General features: G+C 38.2%; 1 protein-coding gene across 2 annotated transcripts; it reads right to left on the bottom strand.

The window, feature by feature from the left end:
- Positions 1–924: 924 nt before the first annotated feature.
- Positions 925–16,637, bottom strand: TARS1 (threonyl-tRNA synthetase 1). Of its 2 annotated transcripts, none has more exons than XM_062599391.1 (19): positions 16,592–16,637; positions 16,044–16,124; positions 14,568–14,758; positions 13,399–13,522; positions 12,321–12,442; positions 11,961–12,078; positions 11,691–11,755; positions 11,532–11,610; positions 10,744–10,890; positions 9,678–9,776; positions 8,777–8,943; positions 8,082–8,244; positions 7,856–7,993; positions 7,215–7,292; positions 4,562–4,662; positions 4,342–4,446; positions 3,586–3,658; positions 2,693–2,807; positions 925–1,616 (listed from the first exon to the last, which is right to left on the bottom strand). In XM_062599391.1, the coding sequence occupies exons 1-19, from the start codon at positions 16,610–16,612 to the stop codon at positions 1,468–1,470; spliced, it is 2,136 nt and encodes a 711-aa protein (XP_062455375.1). In that variant the 5' UTR covers positions 16,613–16,637; the 3' UTR covers positions 925–1,467. The 2 variants fall into 2 exon arrangements, with proteins under 2 accessions (XP_062455375.1, XP_062455376.1); XM_062599392.1 differs by lacking the exon at positions 925–1,616 and adding an exon at positions 3,997–4,120 and having other exon boundaries at positions 2,719–2,807.
- Between the last annotated feature and the right edge of the window lie 2,150 nt (positions 16,638–18,787).

The raw sequence follows: 18,787 nt of genomic DNA on the forward strand, positions 1-18,787 counted from the left end.
AGAGAGAGAAAGAGAGGGAGGGAGGGAGAGGGAGAAAGCAAACATGCTACTCAGGCCAAGCCAATTCTGCTTCTGCATATGCCCGCATTAGGGATCCAGAGAACTTCTAGTCAGAGAAGCAGAGACCGAAGAGAGTTTAGATGGCACTTCAGTGGCTTCAGTTATGATTTAGTTGTAGATACAGTTCTGTCCACCTCCTGCTGAAGTTGCCCATGTACTTACTGGATTGTACCATTAAGTAAGTGTTGTTTCTAATAATATATGCACTTATACATTTCTATCTACATTATTAGAGTTTTGAAAGCATAATTATTTAAATGAGGTTTCTGTAGCAGGGTAACCTGTACAAGACTGACCTCTACTGACTTATACACAGTAGTGTCTAGCATTTGACAGCACCAGTCTAATTTGAGAGTATCTCTTTAAAGGAATATGGCAAATTAATGCTTCTAGCATGCCTACAATATGAAATGCAGAGCTTTGTAAAATTCAGCAAATATACCAACCTAGCTAGAAGGTGGTCTAAAGCATGTTTCCTAGAGAGGGAAATGGAGTTAGTGGCTCCTTTTTGGTCTGGGACTGGTATCTATTTGCCTTATTTTTGCTTCAACATCTACATTTGATTAAGCCCTCCTGCCCCAGCGATAGCTGTCCTGCTTCTGCGCTGTTCATTTTGCCCCAGCAACAATCACAAAACAGCAAAATAAAGCAAGTGCAAAAATATTAAAAAAAAAAAAAAAAAAAAGAAAGAAAAAGCACCTTCACTGAAATAATTTTAAAAGCAGCAACTCATTGGAAAGTAAATCGCCCCTTTTATCACAGCACTTAAGATGTAAAGTAATTAGCCTAGATGAGCCAAAGAGGCAGGAAACAGATTTACCAAGCCCCCCAGCAAATTTTAGCAAAGATTAAATACAAGATAGGTTCAAATTTTGATATAATTTTATCATCGCACCTGAGAAAGGTAGGTGAGGGAAGGCTAGATGAAATGCTTCTGCTCAGATGGTAAAGGAAATGTGAGACCAGCAGACCAAGACTGCAAGTATCACTTACCCTGCTAAAGGATACTCCAAAAGCTGCTGCAGGGCTTGCGTCCTGTGTGGTATCTTAAGTGCAATGTTTCCTGTTTAGCTTGCATGAAAACCATTTGTTACCAAAATGAATTTTATTCTTAATTGGGTAGTTAGCATGTTATAGGTATCCCTGATGAACATTTCCATTTCCTCTTGCGGCAGAAAGGGTCATTTCACCATGCTTCATCTGTCATTTATCAGCAGCCAAGAAATTTTACTTCATGGTTTGTGCAAATTTGATTTTACAAAGACATATGTTTGACTAAGAAAGATCTCTGCTAAAATAAGCAACAGGTCCATTGTGAAATATATGTCAAATCTGGTTCAGCAAACAACTTTATGGTTAAACGAGTAAGAAAAACTAGAATCTTTATGCCAGGTAAAATAGGTGATGTTAGAATTCTTCTTCAGCTTGTTTGGAACGGGACCGTTTCAATTCCAGCAGCCTCTCCACAGTGTCAGCAATTGTACGCTCACCATGCACCTTGTTATCTCTAGTGCGAATATTAACTGTTCCGCTTGCCTTCTCCTTTTCACCAACAACTAAAAACAACCCAGATGCAAAGAGATTAACTTAACATTTCTTAAATATTTTTTTTCATTCCCATAAAACACAAAGATGTTAAACAGAAACTCTAAAAAACTTAACAACCAATACAAGTCCTTCTTTGCTCTCTTCCACATCCTCCCCTAAATTTAGGTCCATAGCAGCCACTAGCCTTCTTACTTAATCACATCTTATTTAAAAGGTTTTAGTGTATTATAAATAGCAATTTAGTAAAATATGAGCAAGGGGAAAAGTTAACTGAATAAGCTCAGCTTGGCTTATTTCTTATTAGAGACCCACAAAGCTGAAATCAGAAATAAGCCGAGTGCTACACAAAGGTTAGGAAAGAAACGATTTATTATTTACGATAATAACGATATTTACGATTTATTTGATCGTAAATAACCAACAGCTTGCTTTTTTCTTTCTTTCTTTCTTTTTTTTTACTTTATAGAAACAGCAAGATAATTTACTGGAAAAGCTTAGTTATTTGTTTAAACTAAACATTAAAATAGAGACACCAAGATAATATGTGTTTGTCTCATTACTAATATAAATTTTATAGGATATACTTGGAGGAAGTAGTTTGTATGACTAAGTCAGTACTTCAAATCATATACTTGGTGGTCACTTTTTAAATCACCCTCTCTTGCAAGACTTAGACATGCATGCATAGCTTAAAAGTGCACCACATCTGAATGCAGTGGAAATATGATACTTCTTTTGCCACACTTCAAATGAGAGAGAAAAATACTGAAAAATTGCTTAAATCTACCTCACAAATGAAGAGAGACTCCACACGTGTCTCCATACTGCTGACCAGAAGAGAGCAGAATACTTCTTCTAAAGCAGCAGTAATGCCTTGGGCCACTCAACAATGACCTCCTTCCTCTAACCGCTGCACAAGCAAGGAATGCCCATCATGCAGTGGAGGCCGAGACAGAGATTCTTAGGAGTAAAGTGGCGTAAAACACTGACTATGCCTTGCTCACAGAAGGAGCTAGATCAAATCCTAGTCCTATTCAAGAAAGTCAACCAACATAGATAAAATAGCACATGCCCTATACGTTACCCAGAATGAAGTTATACTGTGCAAGCTGAGCATTCCTGATCTTCTTGTTCAGTGTGCACCCAGGATCTACATCAACATCTGCCATCAGTCCAGCATCATGGAATTGCTGTCTGACCTAGAAGAAAAGTACTTAAACTGTCACTGAAAAAGGACAGAGTATTTCATGATGATGAACTATTTATGACTTGTAGGCTTAACAAGCCAGTCAAACTTGTCTAACTCCCTCCTAAACCTAAGACACCATTGCTGGCTCAGGCCATGGAGATGAGCCTAGTTCAAGAATGTGAAAACATGTCAGCTATCGTAAGCTCATACACACTGAATCACTAAGCAGTGCCATGGATACCTGACACATTGAGCTGAATAGTGACTTGAATTTGGCATGGAGAAAGGCAGCAGAATGATGGAGCTACCTGATCAGAGGATTTTATTTTGCAGACTTTTTTTTCCTTAAATGTATCATGTGCTTGAAAGAAATGCAGAAGAATGTCAGCTGGATGCCAAAGACACAAAAGACCCTGCTTCATTTTTCTTACTACTCTGCAAGAGGCCCATGGACATGGGAGACTGGAACCTGAAGGGTAACCGTTTTTCCTCTGGCTGAAAAGCTAAGCTTTCCAATAATAAAAGCATCACTAAGATCAGCATGTGTTGCTTGGATACCCAAAATCTGTTTCAGGTCTTCTTAAAGGATCCAGCTATAATTTCAGCAGCTTAATTTGTAGCATTTATATATTACAGTGACAACAACATAGTAGGTAAAGACTTATCCTATTTATTTCAAATAAACAGTATTAATCTTTAAAAACTGAGCAGCTCATCTAAATACAGAATTTCGGGAACCAAAAAGAAAAAACACACAACAAAACAAAACAAAACCCATGCTACTTCACCTTTTGAGCATATTCATCACAGGTTGGGCCCACTGGTACCACCATAACCTGCTGTGGGGAGAGCCAGAGTGGCCTTCAGAAAACAAAAACAAGTTTTACAGTTTTTAGTATTTTTCAATATGAAATAGCCTATCAATAGATGAGACTAAAATCTACACTAGAGGGTCATTAAGCCGCTTGCTTAGGTTGATTTCAGAGATGATGACAGCCCTAAACTCAAGTCACAGTTTATCTCCCCCAAAAAACTGAGTGTCTAAAGGAAAATTTCAGTATGGGCAAATTTATTTACCTAAAGTTTCAAGTTGTGTTTTACAACAGAAAAACGTGTAACTGAGTCATTATGCTTATTATTAACTAATCACAGAAAAAATGTTTACTTTTGAGCCTCCCTAGTAGTCAGAGAGATCGTACCTGCCAGGTATCATACTGCAGCACGTTAAGGATGTTACCTACATAAAATGACTCTTCAAGGCAGCCTAGCTGCAAGAATAAGATCAGCGATGCATGGCTTGTATAGTTAGGCTGTATGCTGCACCTGCAAGAGTGATATCATGTACTAGCTATCACATCTAGGATTACTAAACATCTAAGGAATGTAGTTTAAGAGAAATTACCTCATGGTGTACCTACAGCACAACTCTGCATCAAGCAAGCAGAAGAAATCCTCTTGACTCTTGCACACTTGGGGCCAATTTATCTTATACTACATAAAATGTTTGTTCAAACAGGAATAATAAATCTACTTTTCAACATTACCATTTGCCTCCATAGTTTTCAGTTAGAATGGCAATCATTCTTTCCACAGATCCCAAGATGGCCCGATGAATGATAACTGGTCTGGTCTTGTCATTACCGTCATGGCTGTGAATAAAGGTTTTTTTAAAACATCAAGCTGTTTCTTTTTTCAAGCTTATGCCTCTAAGTGCCAGGCAAGCTAGATTATACAGCAATTAAAAATACCAGCTACTTTACTCACCTGACAAAGGTAAGGTTAAATCTGACTGGCAGTTGGAAATCTAGCTGGATCGTAGCACACTGGTGGTAGCGACCAATGGCATCTTTAATCTGAATGTCAATCTTAGAAACAAAAGACACAAATTTTTACTAGAGTTTAAGATACAAGCATTTTCCTCTGAAAGCAAACATGTTTTAAGATGGAAGTTTTTACTCAGAGCAGTACAGAAGAACTATTTATGATTTTAGACAACACTTTGGCCTACTTCAAGATTTAAATAATTTGCAGAATATGATGCAGATACTTGTCAGAATGATAAATGAGGTAAGCAAGTACAGTGGCATTACTTCAGAGGGAACCATATTTAATATATCATACTGGGTGAGTTTCAATCTGCTCTGCTGTTCTCAGGACATGGGACCTTCACAGGCCTTTTTACTGAGTAAAGTCAGCAGCACATCAAGGGAAGAGTGCATATGCGTTGGATCAGAATTGAACACTTCTCACTGAAAACAGGACATCTTCAACCTGAAACTGGAAAACTTATGCTTATTTATTATACAATATTGGAATATTTGGTAGCTTATTTTGTAAATTAGGGCACAGGGAAGAGAATCCTTGTGTTAGATAATTTCCCTTTCTAATATGGATTGCATTAGTGACACTCATTCTGTCTATGTGACTATCTACAATCAAGCCTATTCTTTCTGTTGCATCTTACAAGCTTTAATCCTGAGCACATCTGTGATAAAAAGCTGCACAACCAGACAGCTCACCAGTATGGCTGTATGTTGGGGCTATGTCCTTTATTTTAGTTTATATATCAAATAAACAGGTAAGTAAGTGTTTTATTCATTGAAATGCTAAACATCTTTCAAAAGTATTTGGGCTAAATATGAACTGTTAAAAAAAGAAAGCTTCGAAGCTGGAGTTTATCATAGGTCAGTTATTCATAAGAAAACCTTCTATCAAAATAATCTACTTAAAACCTTCTATTATCTTCAAATTATCCAAGTAGAAAAAAAGTAAAAGTTAGTTTGAAAGCACCCTAGATGTCGAGCTTCACTTAACATGCAACTTTAACCAGTTTCCATTAAAACCAGTGCAACAGGCTACATGTCTGCTCACTTCCCTTCAGCTGGAGTGTACTAGAACTAAGTAGAAGGTTAACTAAGGTTAACAAAGGTAAGTGTTCCTGCAGATATTTGCCTCCTTTCAAATTAATGAAGGGAAATCACTAAACTCTGTTTGCATTTCACACTGTGAATGATTAGCTGCTATAACACATTCCATGTACAATCTATAAAATGAAATTGATTCAATTAACATACAAAGACAGAAATCAGAATCAGTTTACTACATGAATTAATGTAGACATAAATGTAGGGTAGGTTTATTAGAGAAAGATTTACAAGTAATTTTATAATGTTCTGTGTCCTTATGTTCAGAGATACAAGTAAATTTCTAGAGAGCCCTACTTAATCTGTGCAGACTGAGGAGACATCTTTTAACAATATAAAACCAACACAAGTTTGTTTTTTCTTTCCTAATACCAAAACCCAGTAGCAATTTAACTGAGCTACAAAACTGTGCCAGTAAAAGGAATTTTTCAGAAATCTGTTTAATCAATAAAATGAAGTTAATTTTTTTTCACTGCTTGTTTTATATAGCAATATAGAATTATTTACATATGTTATGATTCACTGATTACTGAAAAATATTTCAAATGTAGCTATTGCTCTGGTAATACAGATCTGACAGTGCCACCTTCTGTTCACATCCCTCACTAAATTATTTGGCTGCTGCTTAAACAGAGCTGATTACTTTGTACATGTAAATTGGGCTTAATTAAGGAAAAGAATGTTAAAGGTATGTAGAAACCCAGATCATAGACTATTTTTTTCTCTCCCATGAAAGTAAAAGCTTATGTAGCTGGTAAAACATATTATTTCAGTCTGACAGCAACTTGAGACAGATGACTTAAAAAAAAAAATCCTTCTTAATCTCAGTCTTTAACAACCTCAGCACGGACCAGCTTGTCAGTTCAGGAAAGAGTTTTGTCCTGTACCCTCCAACCGAAAGTAAACAGCATCATACTTAATTAAGTGTGTACTAACATTGAAAAAAGTCAGTTATAATGTTACATAGCAAGGGAATGTGCAGGATGATAGGAGAAAAGAGGAAGTTGTCTTTACTCCAAATCAGGAATGAAAAACAAGTGTATCACCACATTGCTTACTCCTCTTTTCCCTCACAATAACATCTGAAGAGTGTTATTTATGTATTAACAGCATTTAGTGACCATTTGTACTGGTTTAATTAACTTAAAGTAGAACATTTACTAGCTGAAGCCTTCGTCTTGCTCAGGTATCTGTTTGAAGATACTTGGCAAACACTGCACAGACTAATGCCTATCAATTGTCTTTTGGGGGAATTCATACATTACCAGACTTTATGGAGACTAAAACCAATATAACATCTAAGCTACACGTTAGGACTTTTTTTTTTCCTGCTCATCCACTATACTGCGGAAAACTTTGCTTGCATGCTATCTCTATTGTCAAGATTACAGTAGCAACAATGGAAAATGAGGAACTGTATAGTTTTTTTCCCTGCCTCAACCAAACAGAATTAAAAGCTTAACCCACATAGAGGATGATTGTAACATACTAACCTTAGGTCCATAGAAAGCTCCGTCACCAGGGTTTAATTCCCACTTCTCACCAAATTCATTGAGGCTGTTTTCAAGTTGCTATAGATAAAGAACACACACTCAGCCCTTTTCCCCCCCATCATTTTTATTTATTGTGTTTCCATATTAGAGCATCAGGTCAGCCTACTGCTGGAGAATATTTAAAACTACCAAAATCTCAATGCTTTTCAGTACCTGCTGCAACTTCTTTACACATTCTTACCAATTAATTTTATTTTTTGGAAAGGGGAAGTTGTCAGGGTGCCCAAACTAAAATAAAAATTATTTTAATCCAAATTTAAAAAACAAGCAAGTAAACTAAAACATACATTTTGGAAGAAGCTAGTCAAGCACTGTTGGCTATAACTTAAGAAATTTTTATGCTAGATTCAAAGTTTGTAGATAATACTGAGAGGTAATCCACCCTAGCACACCTAACGTCCATTCCTGCCCCATCTTCTCCCTGACAGAGATCAGTGCCCCTGCAAGGTCTAACCCTGTCCCTTTAATCATGAAAGTAACCTGGCTTTTGGAAGGTGACTCTAAGACTTATTACAGTGGCTGTAATGGTATTCCAACTGCAGCCTACTTTTCATTTAAAAAGTCATTAAATCACTGTTTACCTTCTCAGCTTGATTCCATACTTCAATATCTCCAAGATACTTTTCAGGACGAGTGGAGAGATTCAGTTTGAAGGAAAATCCAAAAACATCATACACAGTACGTAAGAACTGCAGACAACTCTTTATCTCCTCTTCAATCTTTATGAGGATGGAAATAAAGTGTCAACTATGGGAAATTTAGTTACTTGGATTTTAATACACAATTTCATTTAATTGCAGCCCATACCTGCTCCATAGCACAGAATATGTGAGCATCATCCTGCTGGAACCGGCGTACTCGAGTGAGTCCTGTAAGAGCTCCTGACAGTTCATTACGATGCAGAACACCAAAATCAGCCAATCGTAACGGCAGCTCACGCCAGGATCTCGGACGATGATCAAACATAAGGCTGAAGGAAAAGTTTATTGCTTGAAACTCACCCAGAATCAAAGTTCTGCAAAGAGCAGCCAATATCTGAGCAAATGTCCCTAACTCCAACCACGAGATCTGAACACAATGAGCATTCACATCTATTTTTTTTTCAGGAAAACAAATTCAGATACTGTTTATAGCTGATAGGCTTCCCCCTCCATACACACACAGAGGGTACAATAGCTCCTAAAACTGAACACGAAGTTCTTAATGGCTACACTGCCAAAAAAAATGGACAACGCCTGGGTATCCATTTTAGATATTCAAGTTTTGTAGTACCAAAGTAAGTTGTCAGTTCTGAAAATATAGCCAGTGCAACAATGGAATAATGGCATTCCTCAGTGTCTCAGTAAACAGAGAGCTCGTACACTCATAATTACGTCGCTCCAGATGGCGCATCAAATCAGAGTACCTGATGATAGGCATCTTTATAATTAAGCAGGGAAAACAAACTGAGCACTTTTTGAAGCAGCAGCATTTTTGATTAACTAAATTTGCTATGTATTTACCAGTGTCCTGGACAGTTCATAGGCTTCAGAGCAAAGATTTCTTTCTCCACTTCAAAGGAAAACATATTGTCACTGTAATGCTGCCAGTGCCCTGATGTCATCCATAATTTGCTGTTGAAAATATTTGGAGTAACAACTTCCTGGAATCCACGTTTTCGATACTCACTCTATAATGACAGACCCAATATATAAAATAATTTATAAAACAAATAAATTTGCAGCCACAGAATATGCAAATGCTGCCCTCCAAAAGTCTATGACTAGATAAAAACAAAAACAAGAACAAAAATACCCAAGAAAACTTGATCCTTCTACCCCCTTTCATCTGTAAGGCAGTAATGAGTCAAGCTGTACATGCCAGGCTACCTCCATTCTACCAGCACCACCCTCCCCCAAAACTTTTCATCTGTGCTAAACAAGAAGAACAAGTTTCTTCCTTGCAAGCAAAGAAACAGTCTCTAATTATTCAACGACACTTGATATTACCCTGCAGCCCAAATATATGACAACAAGACATAGCAATTTTAAATATTGCAACCGAAAGGCGAGTGTATTTTTTACACATCATTTTATAACAGATAGTTCTACAAGGCCAAATAAAACAAAGAAATATGCAGCAGTGGAAGAGCTGCAGTATAAGCTCAGCTGTACTAATAGACCTCAAATAATCCATAATACAGAGCATCATTACATGGCTTTAAATGCAGGTAAAGCTCTGATAAAAACTTAAGCACAGAATTTGACATGACCAGTGCAAAGAAATCAGGTTACTTTAGTTCACTGCTTACAGAACTAGTTAATATAGCACTTCACTCTCAATCAATGCCATTTATAATGATGTTACATATTCTCCTAAAATAGAGAAATTTCTTCTGTAAGATTTCCAAAAGGTATTACTTACCCGGATGAATTCAATTAGTGTGTTATAAACGTAAGCTCCTTTTGGCAAGAAAAAACAGCTACCAGGGCTGAGCTCATGAAAGAAAAACAGTTCTTGGTCCTGCAGAAAAACAGTATTTGAGAAAAAAATTATTTGTACAGCCAGTACTTTCACTGACATTCACTGGTGAGTTACTACTGACTGGGCATCACTACTCAAAGTTAAAACACATTTGAAAGCAAAAAAAAAAAAAAAAAAAAAAAAATCAGTAGCAATAGGCAGATACTTTTTCATTGGCATTTATATCTCCTATTAGTATTGATTGTTAAAGGAGATTGTTCAGTCTCCTGTTTCATTACTGATGCTCAGATTTTGTTATTCCTGTGTTTATATGTAACCAGTTATGCCTCCAAAATTCACTCAGTCTGTTAACAAGTAATAGTTAGTTCTGCTGCTGCAGCACACTAGGAGTTTGCACATGTATTAAAAGTGTTAACTGTACGTAGCTAATTTGTTGACATACTGGGATAGCACATAGTGAAATTCTGCTGTAGGTTTTCCTGACGCCCAAGCAGCAGAATTTGCACCAGTGTGTCCACGACTATCAACTGTCTGACAGAGGTTTCCATCCAAACGGCCCCAACAAAATAAGCAGATAGTATTGGAAGAGAAAAAGCTAACAAGAACACTGTCAGCACAAAATGCGTGTAAGGACTACACAAGAAAAAGAAATGTATTATTGATTCTAATGCCATACAGAAGAAAGAACTGAGTGAACAGGCTAAAGCAGCTCATATAGGAATGAACTTTTTCTACAAACTGAAGTGTTTGTGTTACATTTAATCTGTGGCATAAGGATACTATAGTGTTTTAAATAGTAAAAGCTCTAAATAGGAGTTCTGTTTGCTTTAGGACTTTTGATGCTCTGTTGTTAGAGAAAAGTGCCTGGCTTTGCAAAACTACTGAAAATACAATTATGTCCATCTTGGTTGTGCCAGCAAGTATATGAAGTCTTTGAGATGCTTCTAGTTATGAGGTTACATGCACATGGTATTTGTGAAATACATTACCAGAAAGGTTGTCTCACCCGCCCAATCTTTCTATGGTCTCTGTTTTTAGCCTCCTCCTGGAATTTCTCCCATTCCTTCAGCATTTTGGCATCTGGGAATGAAATTCCATAGATCCGCTGAAGAGATTCCATATCAGCCTTGCCTTCCCAATAGGTAGAGGAATTCTGCGTGCAAAAATTAAATGATGCAGTAAGGACAAGGAGGAGACTCCATATTCTACTATTACTGCCTCCTGTTAAAAGGCATAGAATTATTAACAGTCACTATATTTAATGCAGCACACCAGTATTTCTATTTAGAAATAAAAGCTCTCCTTGTGCCATGATGAAAACTAAATGTATGTCAAAACTTCAAAAAGAACCAAATCGCCTGTAGAGAAAAATGTACAAAGGACAGGTGAACAGATTCTGTAAGAAGGAATTTGACCTCTCCTTTGTCTTTTTTTAATCCCACTTGCTCTCTCTGTAGCCATCTTCTTCCAAATGTTCTCATTCTCACTCAACTATAACCATCAGATGAGCAAAAATTATAAGCTCCGATTGACAGAGTTCAGCCAGGCCCTTTTCTTAGGCCCTGCTCACTTTCCAATCCACTGTTGGCAGTGGAGGCTCTGGTCACATAATTGAGCTTCATACTACTAAAGATAATTTTCACAGCACACAACCCACTCTCATATAGATAAACTGAGTTTATGGCCAGGTTATCCACTTTGCATTATGCTCCTGGGTATCCCACAAATGTATTGCCCCACTATAGCAACATGTTTTCAGTGAACACATTTGTCTCATGAAGTTTCAGCACTCACCTTATGAATTTTTATGGTTTTTATCTTGCCAGTATGTCTGACATGAGGCCCCCTGCACAAATCTATCAAAGGGCCACACCTAAGAAAAGGAAACATTAATTTAGTATATTTCATCCTAGAGAGTTATATCTAGTTGTATTACTATGCATGCATTATTACCTGTACACTGTTGTAGTTGGCGTATTGACCTTTTCATTCAAAATCCGACATTTGAATTTATTATACTAAAAAGAAAAACAGCACACACATTTGTTAACTACTTATTAAGCATGAGATTTGAACAGCAGTTTAAACTAATTACAAATCTAATGCTCTGTTTCATCAAAAGAGAGACATACAAACAGGAGAGAGAGGAACAGGAACAGGAAAGAAAGGGGCAGAAAAAGCGTAACTGTATGATGCTAGAAACAATCTTCTAAAACAGCCTACCTTAAACATTTCAAGCAGTGTTTCCTTCTTAACTTCCAGTCTTTCAAAGGCTTGTTTTTCCTTCATGATCTTTTTGCATAAAGTTTCCAAAGCAGAGAAGTCATTACTTGATACACCCCTAAAACAAACACATGACAAAGTGAATCATTCTTGCTTTCACTTGCAGTTTCTGACCTGGTACTGTCTTTGCAATGCACTAGCTTGTGGACAGGACATACTGCAAAGAACAAAACAATTTGCATCTGTGACAGTACTGATGACTGTCCCAGGAGTAAGCAGGTTACAGAAATTTTGCTGTGCCTGCAGTCCCCTCACTCCTAGAAAAAAATAAATAAATAAAAAATAAAATAAAATACTTACCCATCCTCAAGAAACATGTCATAATAAAATCCATTTTCTATTGGTGGGCCGTAACACAAACATCCACCATAGATTCGCTCCATAGCTTCACCCATTATGTGAGCGCTTGAGTGCCAGTATACCTAATGGAAGTCAAAAAGAGGGGTCAGTCTGAACAGGCATAATGCATTTCTGAGTAATTTATTTAGAACCCTTTCTAAAAGCTTGCTTTTAAGGATACATGATGCAGATCCCATATTAAAGCAGTCTGCAGAACAAAAATGATCTGCTCAGCTACCCCCACCCATCCAAAGCACTGATATATCGAAAAATAACACTGCAAAATTATTTACAGTCTAGTAGTGAAACAGAATTATTTTCAGCTATTATTCAATTACTGTTGAAATAATTCAATTATTGTCAAGAATTTGGGAAACTAATTCACTAACTGTTTTTGTGAACTTTAAACAATCAGCTCTGCTGATATACAGCCAGCCTAAAAGCCATGAAGTGCACTTACAACATAAGGCTGAGGTCCTATAAGTATTTTATAAATGGAAAATCTTGCACTGCTGTAGAACAGTCCATAAATTAAAAAATTAACACTTCATCTTATAGGACACCTTAAGTTTTGACAAATTAAAAGCAAATCAATAGGGTCTCATTCAGCTTTTATTTGCACATATCAGAAAATATGTGTTTTTGTACATACAAAGTTCAAGTGCAGCTTACTCAGTACTCTTTAAGTTTGTACATACTCTGTTCGTCTTTACTCAGTATCACTTTTGCAGGCAGTGCTCAAGAGCTTGGTTCAAAAAAACCTACCTTACATTAACATGAAGGCTGCAAACGTAAATATCTTAATGAGAACAGATTTGACATAATCTATAGCAACTGCTAGCAGATACTTGGCTCTGAAAACATAGCAGAATGTGTATTATCTCCAGTATCACACCTCCTTCTTAAGAAACAAATATATACCTACACAGCAAACTCATTCTCTCTTCTTAATTTTTTAAGCATTAAAATATCAGTAACTAATGGAGGCTGAGTTTAATGCAAATCCAAGGACAAGCAAGTTTTAAAAGAAGATACTCACTGCTTGAGCTTCTTCATCTTCAAACTTGAGCAGCTCCAGGGTACAATCCTCTTCTAAAGGACGGTCTAGATCCCAAACCACCTTGTTCACTTTAGCAACAACAGTGTTGTCAGCTAATCCCTGACTACGAAATAAATACATGGTATGTAAGCTTTTGAAATCAGCAAGTAAAAGTTCCCCAACTTTGCCCTCAATGTCGAGTAGGATTTTCAGGAGTGCTCAGAGAGGGTATAATTCCATAAAAAAATTCCAAATAAAAAAGCAGTTTAGCCAGTCCTGAACATTTATGAAAATCATACCCACATCTCCAAGAGATTTGGGGAAAAAAAAAAAACTATATTGTGTCCTGGATGTTCATACAGTGTTTAACATACTTGACTTAGAAGCACCTATCTTGAAGTACTGACCTGATCTCAAAATCCTACTGCAATAAAAGACAGATTTCCCATGGCAGAGACAGATCTCAAATATCAAAAATACAGATATCAAATATCACTTCTAAGATAATGCATTACCTTAACACTTTCATTTCCAACGGTCAAAAAACCCTTTCCTTGATCCCAAATCACAAAAGCAAAGAAAATTCCCGACCGGGCACAGAAATGGCATTTCATCTCTAAGTATCACCTATCTTTCATAATTTTAACTCTTAAGGTGACCAGTGCGCATTGATCAAACCCTCCCCACAGGAAGTCTGAGTCATCCAGAGAGAGAGGTCATGCTTTTTATGGTGATCTCACACATAAGAAAAAAAATGCAATTTAGTGAATGATACACTGTTAATGCTCCCCGAAATCCACTGAAATATCACCCATCAGTCCTCCCCAAGTCCATGCAAACTAACATGTGCTAACATTCAATCTGACACAGAAAATTTGTTAGCATGTTAGTTAAGGCAATTGCAGTACTCACTGAGAAAGACAGGCAAGTTACCTGTCTAAAGGATCCCACCTATAGTCTGTATTTAATTTTAGAAACTGTATCTTCATAAGACAAAACATTAGACTTCAAAAATAGAAAGCTATTGGTTACTTCCACTTTATTATAGAAGATCCCTTGAAGAAAATTGAGATAAGTAACTAGGATCCTAACATTAATGATAACAACTGCAATCTGCAGATATAGATCTATCTGAAAACTATTGAGTAAGTCACAGAATAGAATCATACCTAATTCCACAAGCAATTTGGTAAGGAGTAGTCTTCCAGCACTCAGCATCAACCTGCTTGCCATCAGGCAATGTAACTTTAATGGGTTTACTGTCATTCGCAGCTCTTTCTGCAAGAAGTGCATCATGTTCAGCTTTGAGTTTATTATACATCTCTAAACGCTCACTGATAAATGCAGGCCAGGGATTCATCTACATACAAAGAATAAAGAGAAAGAAGAATTCAACAGACTATGTGATATAAGATTACTCCAATTATGTCAAGAATGCAAATAGAATGGTATACTTTTTCACAGGGAATTAAGTGATTTAGGAATCTCAGTTCCGCCAACTTTGAAAATTGTATGCTATAACCCTTTCAAAAAGGGAGCATGGATACTGATGATTTTCTTATAAAGAGAAGGAAAATAAGAACCCTTTAAGCAATGCAATAAAAAATTAAGGAGAAGGACCATCCCAACGACAATTCAAGATAATGGAAAAAGGGCAATCCGTCACTTTTATCATGGGATTGAAAACATTTTTCAATTTTTCTAATTACAAAGAAAAAAGTTTATGTATTTCCACATATTTCACTGATGCTTGGAATATAGCATTAAATTATTAAAATTAATTTGCACTATACTTGACAGCTAATAAGCATTTACATCTCCCCTTTCACAGTTTCATCTGTCACTTCATCCCTTTTATTTTTTAGTCTTTACTCATTCAATCTCTCTCAGATAGGAAGATAATTTAAGTTAGATATCTAACAAGCAATAGTCACCATTACACTTTAATTATATATTAACATTATAAAAGTTCATCTTAATGAAAATTACCACTTTCAAGTGTAGCACAATACACCTGTTTAATAAACTATGTAAAATTCTAGCAGGGGCATCAATTTGAAATCAAATTGAAAAGATCAGAGTTCAAGATAAAATATATTTCTATTACTGGGTCAGAAAACTTAGGGCACATTCCTACTTTGAGCTATCTAGACAGAAACTAGCTCCAATCTATATGTCAGCTAATGGCGCTAGGGCTAGAAGCTTGAGCATAAAGAGGATTATATAGCTATGTGGATGGCTTGGGATCAGCACTGGCTAGCATCTGGCTGCCTCGGTGCACAGTCGAAGGCATCCATTTACTCATACCCACTACATCAGTTAAAAAGACAGAGCATCTTACACAGGCCTTCATCATCCCAGAGAACTGCTCCCTATTTCCTGGTGCAAATGGGAGGCACTGTAAATAGCAACTATGGAAATCTGAACTGCTCCTCCAATACACATATGCAACTTGCTGTCAAGAGCAACAAACTCATTTCAGCACAAACTTTACTAAAATCAGAAATAACAGGAAAAGGAATGGAATAATCGTAATTCTAGATAAAATACTTCAGAGGGACAAACTGCAGCAATACCATCAGCACACAACACAACAGCCAAAAGTCTACATCTTTTAATGCCATACAAACCCAAGGGAAGCTCACCTCTGTGCGCCCTTCATCACCAGCCCCTTCTTTCATTTTCTTCTTTCCACAGTCTGCCTTTTTCCCTTCCTCAGCATTTACCTATGGAGGGCAAACACCCATTTCCTCATTTTCCAAAAATCACTCAGACGCGCTCACACTTTTACCCCTGTCCAAGCCCACAACACAAGGGAAAGGAAACCTGATCGAAGCAAACACAGGAAACTCGTTTTTCAGCTCAGGTTTAAAATATATCGTCTTTCCACCCCCGCTTTCCCGGAGCCAGCTGGGGAAAAACCCCGTGATTTGCTATGAAGGTGCGGCCAGAGGCCTCGGTCTGCCCCTGGCACCAGCCGCCCCAACGGCCGCCGCGCGCGCTCCCAACGGCCGCCGCGCGCGCTCCCAACGGCCGCCGGCTCCCGGGGGCCCGGCGCGGGAGCGGGGTGGGGGAAAGGGGACTCCCCGCCTCAGGACACGCCGTCCCCGGGCCGCGGTAAGGGCGCCCCGGGCCGCGGAGAGAGCCCGAAGCCCCCCGAGCTGCAGGGGACCGCAGCAAACCCCTCACCCACCTCGCTGCCAGCACCCGCCATGGCGTCCGCCAAGCCGCGCCGTCGCCGAGGGGCGGGGCGGGGCGGGGCGGGCGGCGGAGCGGGGCAGCCCCACGCAGGCGCCCTCCGCCCGCCCCAGCTGATGCAACGCGGGGCGGGAACGGGCCGGGGCTGCCGGAGCGCGCTGCCCGCGCCGTGCGCGCTCTGGGGCCTCCTCGTCCTCCCTCCTAAAGGAAATAAAAATAAATCGCGCTACGGGAACTGTCGCCGCGCTGAGGAACTGGTCCCCGGGGAGGGAAGCAGGGGCACTTCCCTTTTTGATGCAGTTTTTGTCCTGCGAAAAGCCCTCCTAGCTCCCATTCCCCAAGAACAAGGATGAAAAAGTAGAAGAGATTTTGGAAAGTCTGGTAACTTGTGAGGAAGATGCTGACTGGAGGGTCACACTTTGTGGACATCTAAGCTGCTTGGCTGCCCTTTCCTGAGGGGAAATGGGGTGAGAGAGTCCTGATACCCCAAGGAAAGGCTACAATATTCAGCCACAGATTTGTTGCTGTAACCTTCCTTCTCTTCTGCTCCTGGTGCTTCTTTAATGGAAAAATAAATAATACTTTAATTCAGGAAAGTTACTTCCTTCTTTCAGTATGTTTTCATGGTGGCCACGGGCTCCCCGAGGGAAGGCTGTTGCAAGGCCTTAGGTGTGCTCAGTAAACTCAGTAGCCAGGTGGCCTAGCTTAAGAAACGTGCTTATTACAAAATTTCACATTTGAAAGGCCTAGAGGTATAGAGTCCTGGCTTGAAGGGGCCTTTGAGGAGTTTAAATCAGAGGTCAGGAGTGCGGCTTGGTCTGGCCCTCTGCCATTTGCAGAGTGCGTGACGCCCGCTCCTTCCCTGCATGCAAAGGCTCCTGGAATAGCTGCTTCCTGCTCATCTGCAACAAAAACGTGGGGTTTTGGAGTGTTTCCTTCAGTTAAAACGTTCTACAGACTTAAATGCTGCAGGAAAAAATATAAGGAAAGATTCGCAGTTTAATATAGCTTTCTAATAGTGATTATACAGAGGTAAAAAGTAGTTAAGAGAATGTTACCACCTCATTTGGCCACAAAAAATAAGAAGTTAATGCAAATATTTGTTTATTTAGAAATATTAAAATGGGAAGGTATAGTAAATATGGATTTATAAATACTTTTATACAGAATAAACTTGAAAAATGTATTTGTTGTCTAAAACCAAAATATAAGGAGCATAAATATTGAAAAATACCCTTCTTAAACAGCTACATTTAAGAATGTACGATGTTGTTTAGTAGCACAATGTTTAGTAATACAACATTTTTTTAAAAAAAATTATAATTAACAATACCTTCTAGAATTTCTTTTCCTTATGAAGGGGTGGTACCTGCCTGCCAGACAGAACGCTGCAAAGCTTACAGATAGTCTTGCCCAAAAATGATCAAAAAAAATTACGGATGCTGTTAAAGAGAAGACAAAAGATGATTCAATATTTCAAAAGCGATTAGAAGTGTAGCAGAACTGTCTGTTTTGCCAGAAGATGGCAGCAATGATACAGGCTGTGTTGGTGAAAAAGTAATTCCACAAGGATGTCCTGTTTAAAACTCTCCGATTCAGACTATGGGATTTATGGCATAATCTTGTTTCTGAGGTGTGAGATGGAGATTCAGATCTCCTGGATTCAACTTATTATTCTTTTGTTAAGATAAAAGAGATGTTGTTCTTGTATTTAACTGATAAGATGTCTCTCCCTCAGTCTGTATAAAAGCGTTTCCATTCTATGACTCCTTTGTTTTACATGTGCCAATTTGTTGTGGTAGTGAATTTTGTTACCCAACAGTAGAACATTAAATAATTTGAATAGTCCCATATGGAACATGCATAGGTAATAAAGAGGAATCATGTGCATGCATTGAGGAGTGATCAGGAAAAATTCTCTGATGTAAGGAACTTCTAACCTTCACAGTTGTAAGAACATCTCTACACTCCTGTCACTCAAGTGTAGTAGACTCCAATTTCTAATCCAGGAAATAGCATGTTGCTTTGGACATCAGAAGAAAATTTAACTTCTTCAGACATGTTTCTTTTTGTTAAAAGTACTCCTCTGTGTATGTGTGGCCTGTATATATGTTGTATAGTTTATGTCTACCACAGAGTAATGACAACAAGACATCCTTTCTGATGCTGTTACCAGAAAAAGCAGTGATTC

The sequence above is a fragment of the Rhea pennata genome, chromosome Z (assembly GCF_028389875.1).
Source record: "Rhea pennata isolate bPtePen1 chromosome Z, bPtePen1.pri, whole genome shotgun sequence".
NCBI classification, from domain to species: Eukaryota; Metazoa; Chordata; class Aves; order Rheiformes; family Rheidae; genus Rhea; species Rhea pennata.